The sequence below is a fragment of the Mastigoproctus giganteus genome, chromosome 3 (genome assembly GCF_048544385.1).
Source record: "Mastigoproctus giganteus isolate SK-2022 chromosome 3, ASM4854438v1, whole genome shotgun sequence".
Taxonomy (NCBI): Eukaryota; Metazoa; Arthropoda; class Arachnida; order Uropygi; family Thelyphonidae; genus Mastigoproctus; species Mastigoproctus giganteus.
In genome coordinates, this window is record NC_143577.1 from 223,752,878 (window position 1) to 223,764,964 (window position 12,087).

Genomic DNA, 12,087 nt, shown 5'->3' on the forward strand with positions numbered 1-12,087 from the left:
TTATATCCCATATATATAAATTTTATACAGGTCCTCAGGCGGATGTGCCTTCTTCCAGGGCCTACTTATTAACTACAATCTATCCCTCCTTCTAAATTTTCTATATACAATTATATACATGACATTACTTAAATTTTTTTTTTTCTAAAACTATTCCCATCCCATGTTTTCATTAAATACTGCTCCTAAATACATTTGTTGTAGTCTGTTTGTCTCTTTCAACTTGAGGGCCCTTTCCCCATAGGAAGTTTCAGTTCTGTGGTTCCATGGCCATTCGATTCTCTTCGACTCTGTTGATTCATTTACCCAGTTGTCATTCTTTTCACCTCCACTTTCTTCCACTTTATTTAACAGTTCGCTATCTTCATGTTTATCTTTATCTTTCTCCTTTACTTCTAATGTTCCCACGTGTAGTGTTTTGGTCCTATTCCGCCGTCTGGGTCCCTTCTTTCGCCCTTTCACATCAATTTTTTCAGTCTCTTTCCACTTCTTTTCTTTCCTTTCAATTACCGAGCTTGATCTCTTGTCGTTTCTCTCACTTACCGGACTTCCATAATTCATCTCTCTCATTTCTGGCCTATCCTTGCACTCTATTGGACCAAATATGAGGTTTCTTGAGCGCCAAGGATAAAATCGACCTCTCTTGATCTTCCATGACTTTCTGGGATCAGTATTCCCATACTTGACTCCCTGATCCACCATCTGAGTCCGGCAGAATCTGGCTATATGCCCATATCTGCTGCACCTATAACACTTCACCTGACCTTGATGATTCCATTTATGTCCTCGATTGGCCAAAACTATTGGTTCTTTATTCATAAACTTACTTCTATGTGTGAGGGGCATCGTCCTTGTGCTGCCTGATTTATTCCTCCCTTTTTCACAGGAATTATTTTCCCAGTGTCTAAGATGCAGAGCATTCATACTTATATGCTGCCCTTGATTTGTGCCCCTGTCTTGGCAGTGTTCATTTCTGTCCCCGTGATATCTATCCCTATACCAGCAGTCTTTGGCCCAGTGATTGCTTCGCCCGCATATATAGCATTTCTTTCCATATCTTTCTCGCCTAACTTCTTTGACTTCCCCTTTCCACCCCTCTGTGTCGTTGTACTTACCTCTTGTGCTCTGCCCCGTTTGCGGTCTTTCACCCCCCTGCCTATTATTTTCATCTAGTGCATTATTTTTCGTGTTTAATTGCTCTAATAATTTATTTAATTTTATTTCCATTCCCGCTATCTGTTTCTCTAGCCCTTCTAGCTTAATTTCGCCTTCCCTTTCTTTATTACCTTTCGGTTTTGTCCCTTCTCCAGTTGATACTATATTTATGTCCCCTCTTGTTGCCCCCCGACCTTGGAGATCTAGCTTTTCCTCATCAGTGGCTAGTTTCATGGCCTCAGCTAATGAATTGGGTTTTCTCCTAAGGATTTCTCGCTTATATTTATCTCTGACCCCCATCAAAAACTGTCCCATCAGGATTTTGTCAAAGGCACTTTTTTCTTTTTCTGATACTTCAGTATTTAATTTTACTGTTAAAAATCTTTTGTAATAGTCCTCTATGCTTTCGCGATTATTTTGACTGTAATTATTTAATATCCCGATCCCTTCCAGAAACGTGATCTTTGGTGAAAATAACTTCTTTAATATCTTTTCAAAATTATCTAATGTTTCTATTTCCATCCCTTGGGTTTCCTCTAAATACCTAGTCTGGGCCCTGCCTTCCAGTTTGAATTCCGCCATCATGACTATTTCTAGTTCCGTTAATTCTTCCTTTTCTTTAATCATTTTCAGTTTTCTCAGAAAATGTTCCACATTTTCTGATGGTTCCCCTTTAAATACTTTTAAAAATTTGCTTAACTTAATTGGGCCCCTATTATCATTCCCTATACTAACAATTGTTTCTCCTGATATCTCCTGCCCGTTGATATTTTCCTCCCTTTCTCTATCCCTACTGCTGTTCGCTCTCCTTGTAGCCATGACTTATCTTTCGAGGAGGGGGTTTATTCTAATTAACTAGCTATTTGCTATCAATACCTTTCTTATTCTATAACTTATTTCATCTAATTCTAAAACGCAAGAAATTCTAATTCAGTACCCACTTTAACTACTTACTTTTTCACTTTTCACTTTCTGGCTCGCCAGCTGAATTTTTTTCTATCAGTTTCAGCAACTGGATTACATATATATATATACATATATATTTTTTTTTCTGTCGTTCTGAACTCAGCCTTCCGTTGTGAAGAATTATCCTGGTTGGCTCGCCAATTGTGGGGGGGGGTTTCGTTGTTTTTATTATATCCCCTTATTTTAACCCCTCCCACTTTAACACCTGACTTGATTGATTTCAGAAAATTCCCAGACTCACGGGGACCCCTAATATATTAAGGTATTCTTCCACTGGACTGGCTGAGTTTAGAAGTGACAGACACACACACAAGAATGTAGAATATACAAATTTGTTTTTTATTGTCATATTATATATAAGAAAATTACAATAACCTTTAACAGAATACAGTATTTAGTTGGACACTTGTTATTTTACTAATTTTTAAATGTGTATATATCTTGTAATTTACAGTCAACCTTGTTATCAAAAGAACTACTAAATCCTAATACTTATATACATCTACATATATATATATATATATATATCACTGTGTCTCTTCATGTTGCTCTACAAAGATTTCAGTAGGTCCGGGCATTTATTACCCCTCACAACGCACAATCTGTCTCTTTGCTCCTTAACAGTCCATGTAAGTCAATAAACCACCATCAGCCAATGAACAGACAAAATATAATTTCATAAGTGCTCGTTTCCCAACTTATTAGGAAATACATATATATTCATTCAAGAATCCTTCCTTGCAGACATGTCACCAGTCAACAATATCCAACCAATTTACTTAGTTACCTTTCCGTTCAATTAATCCACTATTTCACAATTAGGGCTAGATGCTCATTTAATTGTTTACCAGTTTAATCATTTTCTACCCCAAATAAGTCATACTCACAGCAATTTAACATTCACAATAATTCAAGGACAAAATTTTTACTTCCTACTACAGATTAACTTACTCTTAAATTGCATTACTCTGATCTCTATACTAAATTAAATTATCACTCCTTAAGTATTACACTCGTTCAAATATATATGTATATATATTTAGTACTTTGACATTCTCTCTTAAACTTATAGCGTCCTCCTAGAGTCCTTTTCATTATTAAATTAGTTCCCCTTTTTTTTACAAATTATATTCTCAGTACTTATTCTAACACTTACGCAATGGTCTGGTATTCCTCCCTGCTCGGTCTCTCTTCCTATCTGTTCGGGGTGAGGACTGGAAAATGAAAGGTTGCTCATCCGGGGAACACAGTAATCTATCCTGGGTTTCTCTACCGGGTACGGCACGGCTGAAGATAATACCGGATCTTATCTCCTTTCTTCTTCCATCTGCGTTGCGTCCGAGGACTGGGATACCTTTCGGGTCGACTAGTCACTCAACTGCTCAAACGAGAAATTTGCTTCTAGGGCGTTTCACCATTCTTCCTCCATAGACTGCATTAACTTCTTCAAGGGAACGATACTTCCGACTCTAGACTTTCACAAAAAAAAATTCTTATAATCAATTCTCCCACTACAGCTTCCATCTCCCCAGGACTGCTTCCACCACAAAAACTCCTCTCCGAATGAACCCAGTATCAATTTTTTCTTCCCTTCTCTCCTTTCTCTCAAATTTCCCACCGCTTTCTTACTGGCCAATCGTTGACTTCCACATCCTTTCATTCGTGATCCTATTCGTCTCCCTTCAATTCCGTGGGCGTGCTTTCTTTTTCCTAGTGTGACCGAACTTCCGATAATCTGGAAAATTACTGGATATTTCTAGAATTTAAACGTAAGTTCCGGTCAGCTAAGAGTTTCAGGCTTTCTTTGTGACCTCACCCCCATATCCATTTCTAGTCGCCCACACCTGCTAGAGGTCGAACCGTGAAATCTATAATAGGGCCACTTCCGCACTCAGTGCCCTTTCTATAGAGTATGTGCTCCTGTCTTAAGTGGGATTTGTTTCGGTCCATTATGATTGCTTTTACTGACTCGCTTAAGGAATTTTTCCATACAACCGAGATTTAACTAACTGGGTGTGTCTGGAATAACCTTCGAATTTCAGTGTTTCTTAACAAATGATACTTGTCTGAAACTAACTATATACGCCACAATTAATTCTTCCAATATTTAACAAACTTTATTAAATTATTGTAAGGCTGGGTCCTTACACTTCCACATTCCAAAAGAAAGTTGTAGTTTGAATGAATACCAAAGTCGTTTGAAGTTAGATTTTCCTCAAGTCGCTGAATATTTTTTTTACCCTTGCATTACATTTTCTCGATTAGGATTTAAAAAAAAGTTTACACATGACCACATCCTGCACACAAGTTTATTAACCTAAAAAAATTATACTTTTCTTTTACTTTCCCCCTCCTAATTGCAATTCGTTACCGCCCTCCAAAATTAGATTTCAGTGGATTCATTTAGCATTTTTTCAAGAAAAGTAGGGACTAGGCGTGCTCCGAGAATAACCTTGAAAATCACTCTAGGTGTTGGAAGAAGTGATCATTAACTTTGGAAGTACAAACAACAGATAATTAACTATTCAGATCTGCCACCTGTCAGAAAACAAACTTGTTCTGCCGCATGTATTGCATTAGGTCATCGGTCGATAGCTGAGCACACTCGCACACACACACGCGGCTGTTGTCTAGTAAAACATGCAAGCTAATTGCCTTTTATTTATTTTTTTAAGTGTACAAAACTTTTACATTAAAGAGTAGAAGTATTTAGCTATTATCCGTACATAGCAATTAAAGCGAATGCTGCAATTTTTTGGAAACCAGTATAAATGAAATTGCTATGATTACCAGAAAATATGACGATGAATAAGTATTGAAATCTTATATATTAGTTTTTTGTATTTCTCAAGCTCTGCTGGTTTCTTACTGGGAACATAATCTAATAGGCAACACACAAGCAAACAAAAAAATTCGGGTGAATCGGTAGACTTCACATAAACACAGTCTACAATCTTTCTAATGTCTGGAAACATGGCAGCTATTCTTCTCACTGGATGATTTTTCTGAGTGTATACGAAACTTCTTTGCTACCTACAACGGCGCTGATGCATAAAGTGGTAAATAATTAAAGGGTCCTATCAATGCATGAATTTATTGTTTTTGAGAATCAATTATTTTCTATATCTATGCGAAATGAACAAAGGTTTCGTATTCTCCAACACGAGACCTTACCAAACTTAACAAAACCACAACACGATTTTGTTAAGAGAAAGCATGTTTAACTAACCTGGTAAGCTATTCACGAGCTAGACGTAGGGAACAATTTCGACACAATTTATTTGGATTTTAGCAAGGCATTTGATTCAGTTCCTCATGAGAGGTTACTGTATAAGCTGGAACATACTGTGATCACGGGCAAGATTCTAATGTGAATCGCAAGGTGGGTGCAAGGTAAGAGGCATAGGGTTGCGATTAATGGATATTCTTCAGGTTGGTGTATCATCAGAAGTGGGGTCCCCCAACGATCGGTTCTTGGACAAACTGTTATTTCTGATTTACATAAACGACATCGACGAAAGAACTGAAGATGCGACTGGGAGAGTCATCAATGATCAGTGCCAAACACTGCCAAGCTCATTCAGAATGACTGTTCAGGAATGGTCTGAAAAGTGGCAGCTGTTTTAATGCAGCAAAATGCAAGCAAGGTCTTGCAATTGGGGAATATCAACTCCAAAATAACTTATACACTTGGTGGAGTTGAATTTAAAACAATAGAGGATGAAAAGGATCTGGGAGTACGCAATTTGGGCAGATATGAAGTTCTTTGAACAGCATAAACAGGCGGCCAGGGAAACCCATGATGACTTGTTGATAAATTTATTGAACAATAGCCTGCAGAGACAAAGGTCATGCACCTACTGTATGAGGCAAAAATGCAAGCCCATACTTGGAATACTGTGTCCAAATTTGGAGACCTCATCTAAAAAGCGACATTCAGCTTCTTGAAAGGGTCCAAAGACCGGCAACTCGCATGGCGAGATCGGCAAAAGGACGACCGTAAGAAGAAAGATTTTGATTATCCGGCAAGAGAGCTTGACAACCAGAAACCTTATAGGGGACCTGATTGAGATTTATAAGGCTCTGAGAGAGGTTAGTAAAATAAATGAAGGCGAAATTTTCACTGTTATAAAGAATTCTAGAACTACGGACCATAAATTCATATTACAGGGAAAAGGTTTAGCCTAGACTGTAAAAAGGTTTTCTTTTAGCAGGGCGATTATATAATTACTGGAACAAGTTACCTCCACAGGTAGGTAACTTGTTCCAGTAATGTTGAAGTTGAAAATTTGAAGAAATTCAAAAGTTAATTGGATAATTATCTACGTCAGGAGGGAAGCGCATAATTTATCTATTTTCTTAACTACTTTTACATTATTTTATTTTATTATTATTTTATTTCTTTATTTATTTGGCTAATGCAGCAAAAGCCTGTGGCCTCTGCACTATATGGCTAACGCTAACACAGAGATAAAAACAGAACAAGTAATACTAATAAAATATTGCGCTAAGCACCCAAATTGAATCAACAAAAAAAAAAAAAAAAAAAGCAAGCAGAAGCTCATTTCTGAGGATATGTGGATTAAACAACACGTTCTGTGCAAATATCGATCAGTACGATAAGATAAAGTCGTTAAGCCTACTGTTGGTTTACTATAAGGAGAAAACTTTTATTTCAAGCGCGTTTATGAATATATATTAATCTAGAATGTGGATTAATAATCATCACCTCGAAAACCTTGCAATATTGTTAGGTGTGCGTTCTGATCTGTCCTCACGTTCAGTGCTAGCCTGTTTTTTTTTCGACTGTCTAGTTAATTGCTATATTAATGCAAGTGTTCTAACCAGTTCTGTTTTTGGCTTCTTTGATTAGCAGAACTCAGATCACCGAATAGTTACGGTAGTCACTTTACGCACTGGGAGCATCGCCAGCTGGGAGGGCGGTTTTTCTGACCCTTTCTGGTATTAGAAGACCACGTTCAAATAAATGAAGGTGATAACTCAAATAAGAAAGTATTTCTTAAAATTTTTTCGTCTAGAATGAAATGTTAAATCGACATTAACACCGTTCTGATAACATAAGGATTTTGTCATTCTTCCTTTTAAGAATATTTTGTTATTTAATCTTCAATTAATTCAAACTGGTATCAATACTTTTATACTGATACAAAAATAATAAACTGGCTATATTTACAGCGAAGTACTAACATTTGTAAATAGTGAACTACAGAAATTCATTAAAGACACGAAGCTTCAGAATTAAATATTGTGTCTATCAACTTTGGAAAGGTATTCCAAAGGATCGTAGAAACTACTTTTAAAAATTTACAATTGAGAGAAACCCCGATTCATACGGTTATAAACAAAGCAAACATCAAGCGTGGGCAAGGAAAGGTGCTGACATTTCTCGCTAGCACAAGGCCGATAACAGGGTATTGCATCAGTACTTTATTGACACTGTTTGATGAGCGAAGTAACTCTTCACGAACATGAGGAGACGACTGCGCAGCCCTTGGGAATAGAAGCTACTTTAATTGCTTTCCGTTTGATCATAAGAAGCAACTCAAGTAATGCAACAGAGAAACATCCAGAATCAACGGAAGTTGGATAATTAAACAACATGGAGGGAATCTAGAATTCAGCACAGTTATAACTACCCTGTTGAATTCTAAGAAATGATCTTAATAATTGATTAGAGTAATCACTGCGACGGACTATAAGTTTTGATACCTTTGGTGTTTGGGTTTTTCATATAAAAAAAGCATCCTCTCTCAACTGTTAATAACAGCACAAATAAAACATAGATTAACCTTCCTGAAAGGATTAGTGGACGTATGACTAAGCTGAATAACAGCATTTCTCTGCACTTGAAGCAACCTTTCTATTGTGATTGTATTTCGAAAATTATTGTCGTTTTGCAGCTGCAACACCAAAGAGTAATAAACTCTATAAACGCCAAAAAGAGTTTTCTTACCAGGGTTTGTTTGTTGCAGCAAATTCCAACGGCAGTTTCTTATATTCATTAAGAGGAGGTGAGGGAAAAGGGAGGGAAGGTTCCGAGATTTTCATATGATCAGAACAAAGTTCAACGATTTGATTGCAAGCCTGTCTTGCTGCTTATCTTTCCCATCTCATGCACGCACATTCATACACATCACAAATCTCTTTTATGACGACTAACTCATCCCAGTGCAAGCTTCAAGGCCACAAAAAAGAATACTTACGAGTATAGAAAGCGGAACGCCGTAGAGTTCCCGTGCGACGAAGCCTTGGTCGGCCTTCCATGTCTGTGACGAAGTAATCTGTGCTCCGCTACTCACTTGGACATTCCGTAATCCTCAATCAGACGTATCAGAAACCTCCGCCTCGTTGTGTACCTGGCTCCTATAATCAATAAATTTCGACAATGTGCGCACAACCTTAGCGACGTTCAAAAGGATAACGACGGGATGGAAAGATACCGTCAAAGAAACGCGCAGCAAGGTGAGCCTGAGCCGTAGATACGGGTGCGGAGCCAGTAACGATCTGTAGCTATGGCGATGCGGTAAGCGAGTAGGTAAGAATGTAGCCAACTCTTTAGGTACTTCCGTAGCGCGCGTGGCAAGCCAGCGCACACCCGACAGATCTCGTACCTCTCGATACGGCAAGACAATACACAGAATAACGCTTTCTTCGACCGATGCTTCGTGAACCCGAACAACACGTGCTAATGCTTCTGCGCTCTGTTGAGGGAAAAAAAAATCCACAAGGTCACGAAACTCGCGCGCACTCCGCTGCTCGTTCCGCGGTATTGGGAAACTCATTACTGTGTTGCAAGAATTTTTCGGGAAGCGATTTGCGGACCTGTTTCGGTAACGCAAACAGCTGACTGTCGCCATTATTTGTGCAAAAATGGCTACCTTTGAATAGTGGGTGTTGGAACAGGCTATTATGTTATCATCACTACAAGGGGAAGTTGTTTTTAAGGGCTGGCTTATAAATATACATTACCATTCGCCGACAGCAAGAGGATGAAAGGGCGGAATCGGACCAAGTACAAAGCAACATTGACCTTGACCTGTAGGCCTGCGTAACTAGAGCTGACTTCTATGGCGTTCGCTTGTTTATAAATACTGAAACTGTTACAGGGTTATAGAGGACGTTATTCAGGTAGTCATTTCGGCTACGAAGGCCCAATACGACTTTCTGAAAACCTAAATAATTATTGGGTTTAAATAATTATAATGAAAACCTAACTAATAATAAGGATGTTCCTAATGTTTCGGCTGAAAGGCAATTGATCGAGAGGTACTCCAAAAGGTTGGACCAAGTTCTGATCCTTCAGGTAGACATTCACAGCCAGCATCACGTCACTAATCCTTTAAATTGTGTGCCCAGTTAATGCAATAAAGAAACATCAGAATCAACGGAACTTGGATAATTAAGCAACATGGAGAGAATCTAGAATTCAACACGGTTATAACTACTCTCTTGAATTCTAAGAAATGATCTTAATAATTGATTAGAGTAATGAAATTTATGTTGGAATAATCTCGCATCTCTGATAGCAGCTGTTAAAACAGTTGCTACGTTGAGAGTAGCAGTTACATTTGATGATATTTCTTGTTAGAAGCAATAAAACAGTATTTCCCGTAGGTTTTTAAACAGAGTCTGGTTGGTGGCATCTTTTTTTTTTTTTTTAAGTTCTCCGAGTTTTGATGGAAAAGTTACAAAAGTGCTGTTGATTAGTATTGTCACATCTTAACTTGTTCAGTCATCAAACATTGGTGGAAATCTAGAAGGAAGAGGGGGCGGGCTAAAGCGTGAGTGGCACCTACCAATCACTGCCTTCTTCCTGGATTTTAGTGAAAGTATGGAGTGGTACCCAAGAACTGAACTTTTACCAGGCATTTTACTAAGTAACCTATGCAAACGCAGGTAAATAATTACGTAGTGATATTTATTCGACTTGAGAATGCCGCGCACTACAAATGCATGGGTAAATAATCACATAGGCCATTTCCTGATTAAATATCGATCAGTGCGTTTCGACGAGTATGTCGTTTACATAGAAAAGATTTGACTTACTTCGTCATACCGCTACATATTACATAGAAAAGCGTGCGCGGGAGGACTGGCGAGCACGGGGCTGAGCCCCCTAGTCTAATATTTAAAAAAATGCTATATGATAGTTAATACAATATAACTATAAACAAAATTACAATTCCTAATACAAATTATATATATATAATTTTATTCTTTACATAGAGGTACTAAATAAACTTCTTTTTATAATGAAATATAATTTTAAAAAAATAATAATAATAAGTAACTTAAACCCAAATTACGTGGCACCCCTGGAATGGTGTTGTGGCACCCCCGTTGAAAACCACTGGCCTAGGGGGTCAAATCAGAGGGAAAAAATAGTTTTCAAAGGTTAAAAATTAAAAATATGAAAAAACACAAATAATATATGTCATTATTTCTGTTTCAATTCTCTTATACATGTTGAGGGAATATGACTTAATTCATTTCTATACATTTCTGAGAATTTATTAAAATATTTAGTTTATTGCAAAGATAATTTTTTTTAATGAATTTTTTTTTTTTTATTTGCAATGTGGATCAAGTTGACCTATTCCGCAATTTTGATAAGCAATAACTCAACATAATGAGTCCGCCACTCAGCAAAATATTTCCCACTTTGCAAATAAAACCTCAGCTTGCATCTACCCTTGTGGTTTGGGGGACGCCGATTCCATAGTTCACCTAGGTCCTAGGAATCCGATTTTAATGATTCGCCTGAGGTGCCAGTGCTGGTAGCTAGCCTAGGACTGCTCCTGACTTTATGGCGACCCGCACTTCAGATTACTGAGTTTTCTCCAACTGGATCCGATGAGGACTTTCATCGGATCCAGTTGGAGAAAACTCTACTTGATAATACTTGAGCGGTGATGCCATCCAAAAGTTATATTTAAGTGGATAAAAACATACGCAAGAAAGTGATCCACATCATCATCATCAGCCATTTTCAATCCACTGCAGGATGAAGGCCTCTCCAGCAACTTTCCAGTTCCTTCTGTTTTGTGCAATGGCCATCCATTTACTACCCACAAACTCATGAAATTCATCTATCCATCTCCGACGTTGTCTTCCAGGTTTTCTTCTAGCTCCTCTTGGGTACCATTCTGCTAGACATGACGACCATCTGTCATCATGTCTCCGAGCTATGTGTCCTGCCCAAAACCATTTTAGTTCTTTAGTTTTGATAAGAATGTCCTTTACTTGAGTTTGCTGCCTAATCCGTGTGTTTCTCTTCTTATCTAACAGTCTGATTCCCAATATAATTCGTTCCATTCTTCACTGTGTAGTTCTCAGCTTCTCTTCCATTCTTTTGGTGAGTGCCCAAGTTTCGCTTCCATAAGTCATGGTGGGGAGTATACATTGGTTCATTATTTTACGTTTCAGACAAACTGGGATATTGCTCTTCAGTATATGACTATATTTCCTGTATGCTATCCATCCAAAATTTATTCTCCTCTTGACTTCCAGCCATTTATCGTTTTTACAGCTAATAACTTGTCCCAGATAAGTATATGACTCCACCTTTTCAATTACTGCTCCTTCAATCATTATATATCCCTTTCTGTGGCGTACTTGTTCATCATTACTTTTGTTTCAGTCATATTCATCTTTAGTCCAAAATCCTTACTAACTGTGTTTAACTGATTAAGATTTTCCTCTAATTCTTTGGGATCGTGGCTTATGACCACAATATTCATCTGCAAATCGTAAATGGTTTAGGTACTCTCCATTCACATTGACTCCTTTCTGCGACCAGTCTGATCTTCTGAAAGCTTCCTCAAGGAAGTTTTCAGAAGATTAGACTTTGAAGATTGTGTCTCCTTATCGAACTCCTTTCTCAATTTTAAATTGCTACTGTCTTTGTCTAGTCTAATAAAGGAGGCAGCGTTCTCATTTATTTTC

The 12,087-nt window shown here is 37.8% G+C and overlaps 1 protein-coding gene across 2 annotated transcripts in view; it reads right to left on the reverse strand.

Moving 5' to 3' along the window:
• Window positions 1-12,087, reverse strand: part of LOC150088785 (SLIT-ROBO Rho GTPase-activating protein 1-like) — a 431,497-nt gene that overhangs the window by 252,747 nt on the left and 166,663 nt on the right. Inside the window, exon 1 of one of the 2 annotated variants that reach the window (XM_090369652.1) lies at window positions 8,346-8,611. The exons of the other annotated variant lie outside the window; for it this stretch is intronic. Within the exon in view, the coding sequence (XP_090225778.1) occupies window positions 8,346-8,406 (61 nt within the window). The 5' untranslated portion in view covers window positions 8,407-8,611. Of the gene's footprint in view, window positions 1-8,345; window positions 8,612-12,087 lie in introns of those variants that run through there. 2 annotated transcript variants of the gene reach the window in all.